Here is an 18,195-nt window from a genome sequence, read left to right as displayed (position 1 = left end):
TATTGAGTCTTTTGACAGGGATCAGCAGTAATCTTTACTTATTTTTTAGTCTTTTGACAAGGATCTACAGTAATCTTATGCTTATTATCGAGTCTTTTTTCAGGGATCAACATAATCTTATGCTCATTATCGAGTCTTTTGACCGGGATCAGTAGTAATCTTTGCTTATTTTCGAGTCCTTTGACAGGGATCAACAGTAATCTTGTGCTTACTTTCAAGTCTTTTTTTATGAATCATAACTCTCCACAATAGTATGATATTGTCCACTTTGAACCTAAGCTCTTGTGACTTTGTTTTTTTTGTTTAAAAGGCTTCATACCAATAGATAAACCGTTCAACCTCTTAACTAGCGGACGGAGATTATTTCTCTCAATAATCTTCACTCATGCTCAGGTGTTTGCATGCAAGGTCTCACAATCACAGATAGGAGTGGACAGTTAGAAAGGGAGGGAGTTGGAAACTCGACATCACATCTTGTATTTTAAACATTTTAATCATTTAAATTTAAATTTTAAGGAAAGATAGAATAGAAATTGAAACAAAAAAAAAAAAAAAAAAAAAAAAAAAAAAATATATATATATATATATATATATATATATATATATCTTTTTTTTTTCTAATTGTGATTTTTTTCTTTGTTCATTTGTTTTAAAAATAAGGCAAGTTTTAAAATAAAAATTATATATATAACTAATTTTTAAAAACTTATTTTTACCTAAAACATATGTCAGATAAATCATCGATCATATCTAATTATACAATTAAATATTTTAGGAGTTGATCTTAGAATAAAAATGATCTATTTCTACGGTCTACGATTAAATTATAAATTCAATTCATAAATTTACTTTCATTTTTATGCATTTTACATTAATAGAAGAAAAAAAAAACATGTTTAATAATTTACTTTCATTTTTATGCATTTTACATTAATAGAAGAAAAAAAAACATGTTTAATAAGTCGCTCGAACTTTCAATTTTATATTTAATAAGTATCCAAATTTACAATTTTGAGCCGAAAAGATCATTCAAATATTCACCAAACCTAGAAAAGTTAGTTCCTTATAAGACAAACTTTAAATACAATTTTGAGTCTGTCTAATTGGTCATTCATTCATCAAACCTAACAACGCAAAATGAAAAGTCTAGTGTAAGACTTTACGGGACATAAATTTTAAATTTTAAATTTTGTTAAAAGATTTATTAAACACAAAATTGAAAGTTCAATATGACAACCCAAAGTTCAATATAACAACCCAAAGTTCAATATAACAACCCAGACACACTGCTAGCAGATATTGCCCTATTTCAGCTTTTCCTTCCGAACTTCTCTCAAGGTTTTAAAACGCATCAGCCAAGAAGAAGCTTCCACACTTTTGTAAAAAATGTTTTATTCCCCTCTCCAACTGAAGTGGAATCACCCGTTTAGGTTCTTACTAGATAGATAGTTTTCTAAGCTTATAAATACTTAGACTGTGCAATGCAGTATGCTGCGAATCTCATAAGCTTTGGTCTTTCATTCGCAAAAAACTGTATTACTGCAAATACTCAAGAACTCACAGTTATATAGCAGAGACAAGGGAAAGCTACACTGTTCTTACAATTATATACTCTACTCTTTTATGATTCTGAGCCCAAAATTCCAAAACTGAAAGGGTAGTAAACAGCTAATGGCGCTTCATTTCCTGGAATAAATTTGCCACTCTTGGTGATAGCCTTGGCAGATACTTAAACAGCTGTTGCATACAAAAACACACAGTTAACAATCCTTCTGAAGGAAGAAAAAAAAGACTTCATGGATACAATCAAGAAAACTATTGTTTTGATCCTTTTAGTTCATATCACATCGATCCTTACTGTGCAGAAGGTTGGATGTACATATATCTCATCTAAAGTTAACGATGACACGTGTCAAACCCTTAAAGCAACAAGCGAGAATAGACAAGAAAAAGAATCCTAACGTGCGGAAAAGAAAGAAGAGAGGGTGAGGAGGAATTTCATTGTAACGGCCTAGATCTACCGCTAGCAGATATTGTCCTTTTTGAGCTTTTCCTTTCGGGCTTCCCCTCAAGGCTTTAAAACGCGTCGGCTAGAAGAAGGTTTCTACACCCTTACAAAGGGTGGTTGTTCTCCTCCCCAACCAATGTGGGACATCACATCCATACTCTGATCTTACTGGGGTGGGGTGTATAGGTCTCGATTACGTGGTTGGGGGTCACTTCAATTTCCCAAGACTCGAGGAGATTTAAAAGGTTTATAATTACATGGTACTTTCTTAACTTAAGGTGAATGTAATATAGATTAAACCTTCAGGGATTAAATAAAAGTTGCAAAAAACTAGAACAAAACACGAGCAATACATGATAGACTTAAGTCATTGCTCTTATGAGAAAACAAAACATAAAGAAACCAGGCCCTTTGCACAATATGGGCACGGTTACCATTAGGCCAAAAGGGCCAATTCATGTATTCATTAGAAGCATGATTTTGTCCAAGCCAAAGAAACACACAATGCATTACATCATCAAGACCTTGTTAACATTCAACGAGAAATGAAAATTCTAGTAAATGCTAAGAACGGCTAAAACTCCAGAGATAAAGTCAAAATAGAAATAACACTTGATATTATTAGAAATGCTCATAAAATATCATATTGATATTCGTAAAGCAGAAACATAAGCGTTCTCCTATCAATGTGGAAAATATATTGGATTGAATTGAAATGAATGGTTGTTTTAAGTAATCCTAAAAAAAAACAATTCATTGTTTTACTGAATCACCTCCTTTTGTTTGTTTGCTTCGGTACATGTCTCGTTTGAATATTCATCTGCTAGAATCCTATTTAAATAACATCTTACTTTCAGACAACTAACAAGGTTGTTTGTTCGTTTGTTTTCCTTTTTTCCTTTCTAAATCTTGCCATCTCACCTAAAGAGAGGAAGGAAAACTTAGCAGAATAGGCATCCAGTCCATTTCATGAAACTCCATGAACCAACACAAGTATTTATCCTTTATTTTTTCAAATTTTAAAACACTGCATCAAGACACTAAAAAAATTTAAAAATTTTCAAAATTTCTAGATGTATCGTTCACATGCTACGGCCGGCCCTTACTGCAGATAAGAATATGAAAAATAATGTAGGTAATGGGAAGATATGCGGAACATACCCAAAGTTTCACACATGCATCCATGATAACTGGAACCAGGCATACAAAGATGGTTATAGTAGCGTTATCAACCTCGAAGCCATAGTGTTCGAAAATTATCTCTAACAAAGTCTGCCAGCCGGATTCAGAATGGTACCTGCCAGAAAAAACTTTTTAATAGCACCAGAAACTGGGAATAGAATTTGCATGTGCAATACACGAATTTATAAGAGATCTGTACAAGGTAATGGGATAAATACCAGGCAATTCACCTCAGCAAGTTTTGATCAAGATAATTCAATAAAAAATATCAACGGATTCTCTCATATATCCTTCTATGATTTCCATTTAATTTGAAGACCTTGTTTAACAGCTAATCCTTTAACTAACTGAATAAGAATCAACTTCCCCAAAAAAAGTCCTTTTAAGGGAGATAAGGAGTGCACTTCTTGAAAGAAGTTATAAATCCAAAACTGTTTATTCTATTTTGTGCATTAGAGATTTAGTTGTGGATCAAAAGATGACAAAGAATCACTACAAGGGAAATAAGATTCGAATTACCTTATTGATCAAATATCTCAAAGCAAGAACACTTGATTGAGATTTGAATCACTCCACAAGCAAGATCGATCATGTCAAGTTTGAATTATTCTAAACATGCAACTTAAACTATATAGAATTGCACAGAAACTTAGCAACCGACTAAAGGAAAAGGTAAAAACACTTAGCCCTAATGATAAGGAATCACTCCAAGGGAAAGTACAATTCAGATTACCTTGTTAATCAAATATCTCAAGGCAAGAACACTTGATTGATATTTGAATCACTCCACAAGCAAGATCGATCATGTCAAGCTTGAATGATTCTAAACATGCAATCTAAACTAAAGAAACTTAGCACTTGGCTAAGGGAAAGGTAAGAACACTTAGACCTAATGATAAGAAATACTGTAAGATTTGAATTACCTTGTTGATCAAATATCTCATGGCAAAAACACTTGTTTGAGATTCGAATCACTTAACAAGCAAGATTGATCATGTCAAGCTTGAATGATTCTAAACATACAATTGCAAAGAAACTTAGCCACAAAGCAAAAATACTCTTTTTACTACATTTTCCAAGTCTCTTTTACAAAGATAACATACATGGTTTTATATAGGCTCAAAATGAAATCCTTGACCTAGGGCATTTCAACCATTTGTAACTTTCATAATTTATGACCATAATTAGCCACTATGCAAATGTAACCTAAAAATAAATAAAAAGTCTTAAAACATAAAATACATTAATGAAACACCATAAATCTAGATTTTAATCATCCATCATAAAACATTTGAAGTATCTTGAAGCCCTTATTGCATAAATGAGACATGATACTTTTTAATGTGAATTTGATTACAACTTGAGTTCAAGTTTAATAGAACTTGACTTTATCTTGCGGTAAGTGAACAACCTTCTTCACAACTTCCTTCAAATTCATATTGTATGATTGAGATGCCTTGGTTCATATTAAAAGATTTCCTATGTTCAATAAAGGAGTTCCAGTTCAACAGTTTCATAGACGTGCCAGCTCTGGCATTTGTAATGTTATGGATACGATAATTCATGATCTCTTAAAAGCGTGAAGAGGTTAGCTCACGAAAGGCACTAGGGGAATTATAATATCCAAGTCTTTTACATTATCTTCTACGTCAATTCTTATTCTAGGCTTTTCTTTATTATAAAGATTGAAATTAAAAATTAAAGTTAAAATCTAAATTATGAGATAGACCACCCTTAATTCCTAGTTATTGTTTTCTACGCTGATCAACCTTCTTTACAGTCTCTCAATGAGTGTCTCATATCCCCTTGCCACATTCTGCAAGCATTCTAGTCAAATCTATGTCTTTATAGTTAAAAGCAGCCAAAAGGTGATCAAGAGACTGGATCTTGAAATAACAGACTCTATGCAGAAGTACTAAAGTTCGACAGTACTATAGATTATCATGTCTAATAAATAATAAATGAAAGAACAGACTTAGAATCATGGAAGCATGTGGAAGGAATTGATAGAACCAAAATTGTAAAGACTGAATAATTACCCTAAAAAAATATCTGTAATAAGTATAATTAAAAATGCCTTCCCAGTATCTGATATATCACTTATAATTTTATAACCTGTAAATTTCAACAAAGCTACCTGCAAAGTCCAGGAATGAAAAAGAAAATTGATTAGTTGCAGAATATATTGGATAGCATAATTAACAATGTAGCTTAAGAAAAAAATAAGAATTAAATTAAAACAAAAAAACATATATAACCATGCTTAGCCAACATAGTTTATTTTCCATTCAGAAACTATTTAAAACATCAAAAGTAATAATGCTTTGAACATGGCTTATTTTCCATTCAGAAACTATTTAAACCATCAAAAGTCATAATGCTTTGACTTCAAATATAGTTTTGTCTCACGGTCCACTCCTGACATCAAAATAATATAACAGAGTTGGTACAGATATTCTAACATATTGACTTGACCAAAATTGAATTGGTATTGTTGATGTACACAAGATAATTCTAAGGACCCATGAAGTTTGAGAGAGAGGGAGACTATCTTGAACAGATCAGACCATGAAGGCCTCGTCCAATTACTAGAGCAGTAATGGAACGTACGTATTCCTGCCCAAAAAGTTAGCATCCAGCAAGCTACACAACACTACCAGTGGACTTCGCTTCAACCCTTATAAGGACTTGCATGGTCAAGATATCTCTAAACCCCAAAACAACGACTTTCCTCTTTGGCTTCCTCTCTCGACCTAGCTTTACTCTTTTCAACTATGAAGATTAAGTTCAAGAAATTCATGAATTATAGTCATTGTAAAATTGTAAACGGGTCTCTTTTTGTTAGATTAGGTAATGATCCTGGGGTGTGATTATGGTTGAGGAAAAAAAGGTGGCCTACTTTTCGTTTCAGTGTGCAAGGGAGTGCTTGTTGTTGGAGGAAGTTTTTGTTGCTTTTCAGAGGTAAGATGAACATAAAGGTTAAGAAGTTTTTGGAACTGCTGCAACGTCCACTCAATTTCTGTAGGCCAATAAGTTTTCTGGAAATTCTGCTCTAAGATTTTCAAAATTCTCTAAGATTTTCAAAATTTACTCTCTCAACTATCAGATCAGATAGTGTTTATTCAGTCCCTTCTCTCAAATAATGTTATGAGCTTTCATTATTTCTATGGTGGTTGGAAAATAATGTTATGATGACATGGGGTGACCCGTATTATACATCTTAATTTCACTAATAAAAGTCAGAGAGGGAGAGAGCAGGTTGTAACTTACTTTACTTTGATTGAAGTACAAAAGAATGAATGATGAGATCCCAAATACCATGTCTGACCATATGTTGGCAAATGCTTTACGGTTCTCAAGCCTCCACTCCTCTCTCATTGTTAACCTGTTTCAAGGCATCAACAAGAGAAATTTTTTCGAAGTGAGTTTCTTTATACCGAATGGAATGGCGTCTATGCAAGAAGAATCAGTATACATAGGACTGCACGCAATTATGTATCTACGTATATATGTGACGTAGGAGTGCAGTAGGCATGATTTATGGGTGTTTTTGTAACCTCAACCAAAAGCTACAAACAGTACATTAAGTTATTATCCTATGATAATCTTCTATCACTTCCAGAAGACTGTGTGCATGAACATGTTGATTATTTTCATGTATAAAAATGGAAATAAAAAATATTAATAAACACAAATACCGAGGTTCACCATATGTGAATTGTAGCTTTTAAGTTTTTGACAAAAATTGTTGAATCGTTCCTCAACCCAAAAGCTTAATCTGATGAGTTATGGTAAATTTAAATATATTAATATTTTAACACTCCTCACTTGTGGGCTTGAAAATTTGTAAGACTCAATAAGTGGAAATCAATATTAATTGAGGAGGAAATGACATTATCGAGATTCAATTACAGGACCTCCTACTCTAATACCATGTTAAATCACCATTCAACCCAAAAACTTAAAGTTGATCGATTATGGTAAATTACAAGTTTCATGGAGAAAAACTATTTGTCAATTTTAGCTCAGCCTATGGGTGGAAGAGAGGATAAATGTGTCGTTTGATAAATAGCGCTTCAGTTGTATAAGTGAATTAGTGAAACAGGGGACACCAGGGAGAGCGACTAAATATTCCTAGACTAACAAAAATAAGTTCATAGATATACCAGAATATCAAAGTTGAGGCATGAACTTTGGCAGTAATCAAGGAACTCCAGAAGGTTTAAAATTGAAAATCATCTAATAATTGGACTATTTAAATCACTAAACAGAAAAACAATTTATCCACCCAATACATTAAATTGAGATAAAATAGCGCGCATCAGTTTTAGCACGATTGTTAATGTTTTTAGTAGTGTAAATGTGAGTGGATGTACAACCCTAAAATGTGAGGTTCTACTGTATAGAAAAGGAAAAAGCGAAAAGGACTTCACAATAAAGCTCTTGACCTTTATCTCAAAACAAAAGTAGCAGGCAAAACAAAACATTATCCATCATTAAACAGCAATCCAATCTCAGGCTTTCAAGTCCAACACATTTTTGTAATGGATTTTTCTTTCAGACATGGCAAAACCGTAAGGAAAACTTAATAGAATTTACTTAGGACACTTAACTTCTTACTAGAATCTAAAAAGGAAAAAAAGAAAAACAAGCTTAGTTGGAATCCAAAGAAAACAAAAATTATGAATGCAAACTTACGCTTTATGCCGTAACTCCCACCACAGCTCTTCATCAGAAAGAGGAGGAGATTTTCCAATTTCCATCTCAAGTTTGAATCTTGCTTTCTCAATTTTTAGTTCCTCAACCATCTCAAGTTTCTGGTATCTTCTCACATCAAGAAACTCTGCTGCCAGTGGCACTTTCTTGACATACCTGTTAATTTAAAATTATAATAATAAACATATGTCTTTCACATCCAACTATAGCAATGAATGATCTAATGTAATAGTTTAATGGCAGCACCAAAATAAGCGCACTTCTCTATACATATATGCATAAATATGGATTCAGGTGAACAAGATCAGAATATGATTTATCATTTAGTCATAAAGGATCAAGAAACAAGTGGCACTCTTATGGGCTATCCCCAATGCAAGTTAGAATATCGAACCCCAAATGACTGCATGGTTCAACAAAGTTGCATACATTGGTGCAATTAATTGTCGAAATGACATCTTGCCCATATGAGGGCTAGTAATGATGGTGCATGCCAATATAAAGGAAAATTTGAAAGGTCGGTAATATTAAGAGACCCGAGGGAAGACTTCAAACCCACTGTACAATGCTCATCAAGGTTGAAATTGAAATGGGCCAACATTAGTGCAATGGAAAACCTAACCATGTGACTGATGGTAGCAAATCCCCCTACGTAAGTGATGAATATAGAGTAAAGCAAGTTCAATGCAAGGACTTAAACTCCAGCCATTTAAGAAGGGTTTGTAAAAGCAGAAGATGGGCAGAAAGACCTAACATTACTTGGATTTTTTTAATATAAGAAACCAAGAATTTTTTATCCCTCCCAAATATGTATAATTGGGAAGTATCTAACAATAAAGTAACAGAATTATTAAGACCCCAAAATTTAGAACCGCAGTTAGAAGATGGGCGGAGAGAATATAGAATAATGCAAAGAGTAGCAATCACTCCTCCACCTCTCATTCTATCAGATTTCTTCTGAACCTAATGATCCAGCTAGTCAGACAACCACCCCAAATTTTGAAGTAGAAAGCCTTAAGAACAAAAAGGTGAGGAAGCATTGGTATAAAGGCCATATTTGTACATCAGTGATCATCCCAAAATATCACAGTTGCTCCATCTCTTTAACTTAAACACCGGAACTAGTTTGAAGTCAAGTAACCAAAGTACTTGTGAAAAAAACCTAAGAAATTATCAGCAAGCTAATAATAATTTAATGTCAAAATGCAATAAGTTCCTTAGAAAACCTCCAAAGCTATTGTAGATCATCATCCTAGTTCCATGTCTGAAGTTTCCAGTATTGAGGACTTTTAATCTTTTAAATAATAATAATAACAATAATCCAATGTAACCAAATTTCCCATGAGAATCTCTAATAAATTCTTCAAACGGAAGCTACTACAACAGTAACTCCATAAACAGAGAGAATTTATGGGGGAGATAAGAGAGAATCTTTGATTAGCCAAAGATGGGGAACTCTATCTTAATAATTTTTTTGTAATTATCTTCAAAAGATAGTTTTGAAAGCTTGGAGATGTGGGGCTTTCCCAGATGGCATACCGAGATAAGAAATAGGCCAACCCCTTCCTAATACTACCAAATTCAAGCCACATTCATCAGTTCATAATCTGTGGAAATCCTATGAAGATACAGCATAACAACAAGAACGCAGTGAATACAGTTCATAGTCCTGTTCAACATGAAAACACAGCATATAGAAGCTGACGGTTAATTTTTTTTATTAAAGAAGAACTCGAAGGTGAGGTGATTTGTATGTGTCATATAAACTAAGAAACAACCAGAAGATTTTCTCAAAAAGTTTTCAGAAACAGCAGTTTGAATCTTTGTATACACAAGCTGCAGTGACCAATACTTTATGATTCAATTGAAGTCCTAAAAAGTTTAGATTTAACTCCAAGTTGGCTAACTTGATGGGCTGTATACGGGAGAAGTTTATCTTCCAGTACTTTTAGCCGTTTATCCCTATGTAATCACTTTGTTAACCGGAAAAGGTTTTATTGTCAGAAATGCTCTGGAAAACAATGCCAAAAGAATGAACACATAGTCATGAAAGATAAGCCCATTAAATCATGATGATGTTTCATGGACTGCAAATTTAAGCACAAATTAAATTACTGATACTAAAGATAAGGGGCAAAGTATCCATAAAATTTCTCCCTGAAGGCATGACACACCATAAAGAAAAATTACGCATCTATTACCTATCAAGAAAGGGCATGAGAACATAATCATGAACCACGAAATCCAATGCCCATGGTACAATTATCAAGACTGTCAGAAATTTTGCCTGCAAAAGTTCAAAAAGGTATTAGCTTAGAATAGGAAAAGTTTCATTCTGAGAAACAATATTCAAATCAGTGATTTCAAAGTGCAAGTAAGTTCCCTCTTCAATGCTATATTTGAAAGGAGATCTAGTAATCCACAAGTGTGTGATCAGTGCTACTTGGGTTAAAGTGGTGATTTAACTCCTATCTTGGACTTCTTTTGAAGTAGTATAATCCAGAAAAAGCATCTTGGGAACATATCATTGAGAAGATCGGTCTAGTTGGAAACTTCTCAACATTTCCCAAGGTGGAAGGCTAACTCTTAACAAGTCAATTACTTTCCAGTCTTCCTTCAAATTCTCAGGCCTAAAAAGTTTCATATGGAGATGGAATAAAAATGAGTTTTTTCTTTTTGGAATTAGAAAAAGGTTTCTATGCTAATTCTTTGCAAGCCAGAAAGTTCTGTAAGAGGTTATCCAATCGCTGGATTTTGTGGTTTTATAGATCAGCTGGGGCGGTGGCCAAAAACAAGTACTCCAAGATATCAAACTCCAAACCCTAACAGCTCACAAAAATTCCATAACGTGAGAAACAAAATATGAGAGAATACTTATATATAGTTCATGCTATCCCATCACTGTAGTTGCATATAATATATTCATACATGGAAACCCTGAATCAATAAATATAGTGTAAGATTACAATAAAACACAAAAGACTAAAACCACCTATTTGCTATAATTCTATGCACGCTATAACAAGTCATCAAACATAATATTGTGTGACACGGAAAGGGCAACAATGGACTTCAAGTGTCTTTCAACAAGAGCATAAACACTTGGATAGAAATATAGGGCACATATGTGAGGTGTAGCACTTCTTCCTAGGGCGAAAAGTTTCGATATAGCATATATCACAAGGACAATTATATGATCGTGGGTTTCCACAGGCATGATCAATGTTGTGTCAATTGAGGGCTCACATGGATAGAGATCTAGGAAAATCCTTTCGTAGTTAAGCAAGTCTCATGAGTCATTCAAAGAAAAGCGCCTTCAAGCAAGCAACAATATATAAAGCCATAAAGGCATCCCATGTCATGTTGAGTGTTCAAAGGAGGTAAGGCTATGTCGGTTTGGTTTTTGGCTCTTGAGGCAAGACAACTTTGGATTTCAGGCAAGTGTCTACCTATAATAATGCATGAACAAGGAGCATATAAATAAGCAATCAAATTACAAGGACAAGAAAAGGCTAAGCCAATGATGAGCAAAATGTTTAAGACAAACACTAGAAATACATGTTCTATAGACTCCATCAATTCAGAAAAAAACTTGTCACAGGCCAAGTATCCACAGAATCATGAAATAGTGTTACAGTGTGAGAAGCTTTCAACAAGCCATAATGAGAGAGGAATTAGGGCGACATATAAATGAAGATGGTTGAGGTCATGATATGGCATGTTAGCTAGGTTCTACAAGAGATTGTTAGGCTGCTAGAATACCCTAGCAGTTAGAACATGTCCATTTAGGGATATAACTGTTTGGAATCACGGATCTCAACAATGGTATGATATTTTCCACTTTGAGCATAAGCTCTCATGGCTTTGCTTTGAGCATCCCCAAAAGGCGCCGTACTAATGGAGATGTATTCCTTACTTATAAACCCATGATCATTCCCTAAATTAGCTAATATGGGACCCCCTCCCAACAATCCTCAACAATAACAAATCGCATACATGTGCTTACCGAATTGAAGGAGGCATACTGGAATACACGGTCCTCATAGAGAATGTCATCCTCTTCCTGCCCAAGAACCAAATCTCTGACTGACTCAACAAGTCCCTTCTCAGGAACTAACTCACCAGCATCCGACGATTCTTTATTCAATTCCCCAAGCCCATCGTCCCAATCTTGACTCCACGAAGATCGAACATGATCCGTGTCATCATAAATCCAATCAGTCCACCTCTTCCCCTGTTCATTCCTCACATCTTCCTGTGCTTCCTTCAATTCAGTAATGGCCTCAGCCCTCTTCTTCCACGCCTCAAATTTCTCATCATCAGACAAATCTTCATCACTCGCAACACTCTCCAACTCATCCTCCAACATGCCATCATCCTTCAAGCCCAACCAATTTCCATCGTCATCAAAGAAAAACTTCTGCCACCAACTCCTCTTTCTCGAAAACCCATCATTCTTCTTGGCATTAGGAACATGCCGATACCGACCAAATCCTCTTCTCTTTCGAGCCACTTTACCAAAGGAATTGCACGAAGAGAAATTGAAAACACAAGACGCCTTGTAGTCAAGACAGATTAACTGGGGGCGTAATGGAATTGACGTGCTCATCAAGAACATATGCATTAACCAACATTTTTCAGCTTCCAAAAACGATGATCATGCACGCTAATGAGAAGAAATCAAAGAAATGAAACAAGGGATTGTTCTAGTCTGTCGCTAATCTAATTCACCATGTCCATAATCCAAAAAGAAACTGGTAAGAACAGAATTGAAAGCGATGATCAAAAGGAACTCAGCTCGGCATTGTGGATTGAATCAGAAACGGAACAAAAACGTTTGGCGAAAGTTGTTCCCTCCCGTGAATCCGCTTGGACTGAAGCTCTGGAGGAGCTTATAGAGAGAGTCTTGAAACTCAGAGGTAAGGATAACGGTAGTGGACACGTAGCTACATCTACAGATAATTCCACAATTACAGAATTAATTATAATTTGTATATATATATATATATATATATTTTTTTTTTTTTTTTTACAATTTTATTTTAAAATAATTGATTTTGATATGATTAAATTTTAAATTTGAAAAAAAAAATATGATTATATTACTTGGTAAAATAATATAAAATTTGTTAATATATATATATTAACAATTTTATTTTAAAGTAATTAATTTTGATATGATTAAATTTTAAACTTGAAAAAAATGTGATTATACTATTAGGTAAAATAATATAAATTTTTTTATTTGTAAGACATGTGATTTAAAGTATATTAATATTGATATTTAATGTCTATTTTATTATAAATTAGTGTTTTAAAACTTTATATTATTAAAATATGGTGTTTTTATTTAATCTAAAAATTGATTAAAAATTAGAGTATGATTGTTATAGAAAAAAATGAATTAATCAAAATTTTATTGATAAAAAGATGAAATATATATAATTATGAATATTAAGACGAAAGAAATGGATAATGGATATAATAACAGGTGAGAAAAAAATTAAAAATAAACGTCGCCTGAGAGATTCGAACTCTCGCGGGGAAACCCCATGTACTTAGCAGGCACACGCCTTAACCACTCGGCCAAAGCGACTTGGTTGTACGCTAATTAATAAATACTATTTTATCTTTTTACTCTTTTTGTGATGAAAAAAACTTAATATATTTATAAACGTTCAAATTTTTTTCTTATCGAATAAATAGTTAATATTATAAATTCTGTGCTAATTAATCTCTTGCCGGGATATTTTTTTTACAAAATTGAACGGTAAAATTTCTAAATGAAATTTAATTTTTTTTTATAATAAATCTATAAATTAAAAATATCGACTATGTTAGAGACTTATTATCGAAAAGTTGAAAATTTTGTTGTAAAATATGATAAAAATAACGCTTACATAATATTAGTTTAAAATATTTCTATTATAGATCGACATTTTGTAGTCAATTTTCATAAAATATATACATTAATAGAAAGAAGTTGACTTCAATTAAAACCTTAAACTAATAATTGTACCAATTTAAAACCGAACCTTTTGCACCATTTGTTACAAGTACATGAACACTTTCGGAATGAAGTGTTTAATTTTTTTTTTTAAACAATCTAATATTCGTTTCAAAACTAAAGTAAGTATAATTGTAAAACAGTAAAACAGAAAATTTAAAATTTTAATTGTTACAATTATTTATAAATATGCACATAATTGAACGAAAATTTCTAAACGAAATCTAAAGAAAACGGTAAATTTCTATACAAGTGAAAAAAGTTCCAAGTTTCTATTGATATAATTATAAATTTAGAGTTATCATATTTATTGGTAGTGTGTTTGAGTTTGTTATAAATGGTATCAGAGTCAGACATTGGGCGGTGTACCAGCAAAGAAGTTGGACCCCCAAGGAGTAAATTGTGAAGTCCCACATCGGTTGGAAAGGGGACGAAGCATTTATAAGGGTGTGAAAATTTTTCCTTAGTGAACACATTTTAAAACCTTGAGGAGAAGCCCGAAAGGGAAAGCCAAATGCTAGTAGTGTGTTTGAGCTATTATAAATGATATCAGAGTTAAGACATCGGGCGGTATACTAGCAAGGATGCAGGACCCCCAAGGAGTAGATTGTGAGGTCCCACATCAGTTGGAAAAGGGGACAAAGCATTCCTTGTAAGGATGTAGAAACCTTTCTTTAGTAAAGGTATTTTAAAACCTTGAGGGGAAGTCCGGAAGGGAAAGCCAAAAAAGGATAATATCTGCTACCGATGAATCAACTCTACCCTAAAAACTAAAAACAAAAGGAGAGAGAGAGAGAGAGAGAGAGAGAGAGAGAGAGAGAGAGAGAGAGAGAGAGAGAGAGAGAGAGAGAGAGAGAGAGAGAGAGAGAGAATGGAGAATCATTTTTGGGCATTCTATCCATTATCTAATTAAGAAATTTCAAACTTAGCCCTTGACAGAACTGGGAACTTAAGGAGTATGTAATGCATATGAAACAGAGTTTAGGCATCAGAACAACACAGCAACTAACAAACTAAAATTCTTGTGAACAAGAACAGCTAATGTCAGATTCAAAGGGAGAGAGGAGAGCATGTATTATGCTACAGACATGGACATAATCTGGCGAGCTATACCTGGATCTTGTTGCAACAGCTCCCTCAAGTTGTTCTCCACCTCCGCCTTTTGCTTCTCTAGATACTCCTTTGAGCTCTGCAAATGTGCAAGAAAACCATCTTCCATGAAGGGTTCATAATAAAAAAAAAATACCCAAATGCCGATTATCAAAGATTAAATAAGAACATTGCCAAATAGTGTAAATCACAAAAGTTCAGCCTACTCTCCAAATCTCTTGGTAACGACACCTCTACCAGTCAAATAACGTGATTAGTTCGCTTACAATTAGATGCCAAAACAGAAAAGTAAGTTCGCTTTCAAGAATATGTCAAGAATATTGTGCGTGTATATGCCTTTCCAGATTGAGCTAAGTTCAAATTGGCAAGAAAGAATTGAAAGCCAAGAATATTGTGCGTGTATATGCCTTTCCAGATTGAGCTAAGTTCAAATTGGCAAGAAAGAATTGAAAGCCAAGAATATTGTGTGTATCCCTTCACAGATTGAGCTAAGTTCTAGTTGGCAAGAAAGAAGATAGCATTGATGGCATCGAACTCTTCACTGAACGTAATTCGTTCAAAGAAGTGTTTGGATATGCCCAGATCCTCATAAGAAATACCCTTTTGTGTGTGTGTGCGGATTCTGTGTTAATGCAAGAATTAAAATTTCGAGAAAACATAGTGTAACGACCCCTATGATGATTTTAACGATAGGTCTCTAATCATGAATTGCATGTGTTTGCATTCCCTAACCCCACTTACTGAATAATTCTTAAAATACTCAAACCGTGTGCTACTTCTATTTCAAGTAAAGGCAAGACACCCTTGTACGACTGACAACAACATTGCAAGTAAAGACCATGGCACATGCATAGGATAATGGTATTTCATTTCTTAGACTTTAGGTTAGTATAGGGTGTTTTTACTTCTTCCTTAGGTTGTTTTAAAGATGATTTCGAACATGTAAGTCCATGGCAATGTTTTACGACGATTTTTTCAAAGTTTATTTTCACACAAGAGAGTATAATATGATGACGGTAGCGACTTTAGGTTAGTAAAAATCTAGGGTAGTTACATGTAGAACATAGAAGAACAAGAAAATGTTAGTTAGTGAAGGAAAATGCTCTAACAAAATCTTCAAGAAAAGACAACGTTGGGAACTTAAAGGAAGATCTCGTCTCTACAGATGAAAGTAATACTAATATGAACCTGCAGTGAGACAATTGCAGCTTCACTATCCTTGAGCTTTTGCTCCTGTTCCGCCATTAGAACCGATTTCGGCTCTAAAACAAACCTGGTCAGGATGAGACAACACAAAGTAAGAGAATTTCATATATATACTATGAGGTAAAAGAAAATCTAACTTCAACTGGATCGATCAATTGTAGCATAACTCACGCTCTCCCTGCACCACAAAGAATGATGGAAAGAAATCAATGATAAGCAATCACGATTGAGGCAAAGAATGAACAAATTTCCAGTTACAAAATACAGATTTGTCAAGTACCTATCGATTTGTACGCATTGGTGTCATCGGACAACTGTTTAAGTTCCTCCAAGGTTAAAAAGGCACGCTTCTTTTCTCCCTCCTTGTTTCGTACCTGACTTTGCACCTGCAAACCAAGGAAAAAGAACACCAGCTTGAACTCATAAATCAAGAACTCTCCATTCAAATAAAGCGAAACATCGAAGAATGACAAAACTGGAAATACGAACATTGATTGGATTCATCAGTTAACCTAGGAAACATTCGTTTACTTTAGAAATTAAACACGAATATGAATAAGAACAATCTAGACAGTAATTACAAAAGATTTAAGTAAAAAATGAAAGGAGCTAACCTGCTTCAGCTTTCCAGTAATCTCAATCATGCGACCTTGAATTTCCAAAAATGTCTGATTCCAGAAACAAAATCAAGAGTTCATGCATCGGAAAATGGCAGTGACGAGTAGAAAAACAAGAAGAGTAGAAGTACTCACAGCTCTGTTCGCCTCGTCCGCCATTGCAAAGATTCAGAATTCGCGTAGACGATCGTTGATTACAAATCTGCGAATTACGAATATGAATGTTTGAAAATTTTTAGGGTCCGATGTAACTGTGATCTACCGGGTCGGATTTTATTTATTTATTAAATAAATATAAAAAATATATTAACACTTAAATTATTTTTTAGAAAATTATAATTTAGTTTTAATCTCTCTATAATTAATATTTTAATAAAATGCCATCCAAACTTAATCTTGCTCGATCTTTGAGTGGCAGAGATATCTATTTAACCTACGAGATCATAAATGTCTGAGGTCGAACCACCAATTCTGCTATCCATTGATTCAAAGTCAACTCATTATAGGGATTAACACTAGCTTTCAATAGAGCTCGTCTCTGATTGTCGATTGTCAATTCTTGAGTTTCGGCCTAACGTAAAGACGATAATCCTCACAACCGATTCATAGGACTAGTTCACCTTTGACCTTCTGTTGAATTATTGATCGTCTTGTCTATAGAACTCATAATTGATAGTATTGTTGTCATCAAGAACCCAACTTCGGGCATTGAGTATGTCATCTTTTGAGGTAAAGGTTTACTTCGAGGAGTCGAAAGCGTCAACCTCCATAACAGTGGTGAAGAAGTTTTCTTACCTACAGGTCAAGGCGGGAAATGAGGAAGGGAGCTGAGTGAAATTTCTCATTATTAACTAAATGTGAACATAATCATATTTTCCGTCCTTGTCCTGATTCCCTTCCATAGAAATTATATGGAAAATGAGGAAGAGAGCCGAGAGAGATTTCTCCTTATTAACTAAATGTTTGTCTGTCCCTGTTTCATTTTAATAGAAATTATTTAGAAAATGAGGAAGGGAGCCGAGAGAGATTTCTCCTTATTAGCTAAATGTTGATTTCAAGACTTAACATTAGCGTTTTACCTTGTCACTAACTCAAGACCGATTATTTATAAATATATTATTAAAAAAAATATTTATTAAGGCCATAAGTTGTAATTATGAGAGTAAAACATATTATTGACCAAATTTATTTTTGAACAACTCGTAAATGATAGACTTCTATAATATTTGAAAACAACTTATTAAAAATATTAATTAATTAATTTTGTATTAAAAGAATTTAAAATAAAAATTGTAATATGTAAATTATTTTTTTATTTACTTAATTAATTTTGTATTTTGGTAATTTAT

The 18,195-nt window shown here is 33.6% G+C and overlaps 2 protein-coding genes and 1 non-coding gene across 3 annotated transcripts; all 3 read right to left on the bottom strand.

Annotated features, from left to right (window-relative positions):
- Window positions 1-1,489: 1,489 nt before the first annotated feature.
- On the bottom strand, window positions 1,490-12,860 carry LOC111798742 (CemA-like proton extrusion protein-like protein). Its single transcript, XM_023682066.2, has 7 exons — window positions 11,913-12,860; window positions 10,108-10,193; window positions 7,889-8,062; window positions 6,461-6,575; window positions 5,230-5,327; window positions 3,170-3,305; window positions 1,490-1,737 (listed from the first exon to the last, which is right to left on the bottom strand). Exons 1-7 carry the CDS (start codon window positions 12,528-12,530, stop codon window positions 1,669-1,671), a joined length of 1,296 nt encoding a protein of 431 aa, XP_023537834.2. The 5' UTR covers window positions 12,531-12,860; the 3' UTR covers window positions 1,490-1,668.
- Window positions 12,861-13,420: 560 nt separating this feature from the next.
- Window positions 13,421-13,502, bottom strand: TRNAS-GCU (transfer RNA serine (anticodon GCU)). Its single transcript has one exon. It is a non-coding gene; the product is annotated as a tRNA-Ser (tRNA).
- A 1,283-nt stretch (window positions 13,503-14,785) lies between these two features.
- Window positions 14,786-17,111, bottom strand: LOC111798171 (prefoldin subunit 1). The gene is made up of 6 exons (XM_023681172.2): window positions 16,982-17,111; window positions 16,844-16,897; window positions 16,510-16,615; window positions 16,401-16,407; window positions 16,212-16,296; window positions 14,786-15,102 (listed from the first exon to the last, which is right to left on the bottom strand). Exons 1-6 carry the CDS (start codon window positions 17,003-17,005, stop codon window positions 14,989-14,991), a joined length of 390 nt encoding a protein of 129 aa, XP_023536940.1. The 5' UTR covers window positions 17,006-17,111; the 3' UTR covers window positions 14,786-14,988.
- Window positions 17,112-18,195: the final 1,084 nt, after the last annotated feature.

Source organism: Cucurbita pepo, chromosome 7, assembly GCF_057944985.1.
Source record: "Cucurbita pepo subsp. pepo isolate OVF chromosome 7, ASM5794498v1, whole genome shotgun sequence".
Lineage (NCBI taxonomy): Eukaryota > Viridiplantae > Streptophyta > Magnoliopsida > Cucurbitales > Cucurbitaceae > Cucurbita > Cucurbita pepo.
The sequence above is the reverse complement of the archived record's forward strand: the minus strand, read 5'-3'. Positions and strand labels throughout refer to the sequence as shown.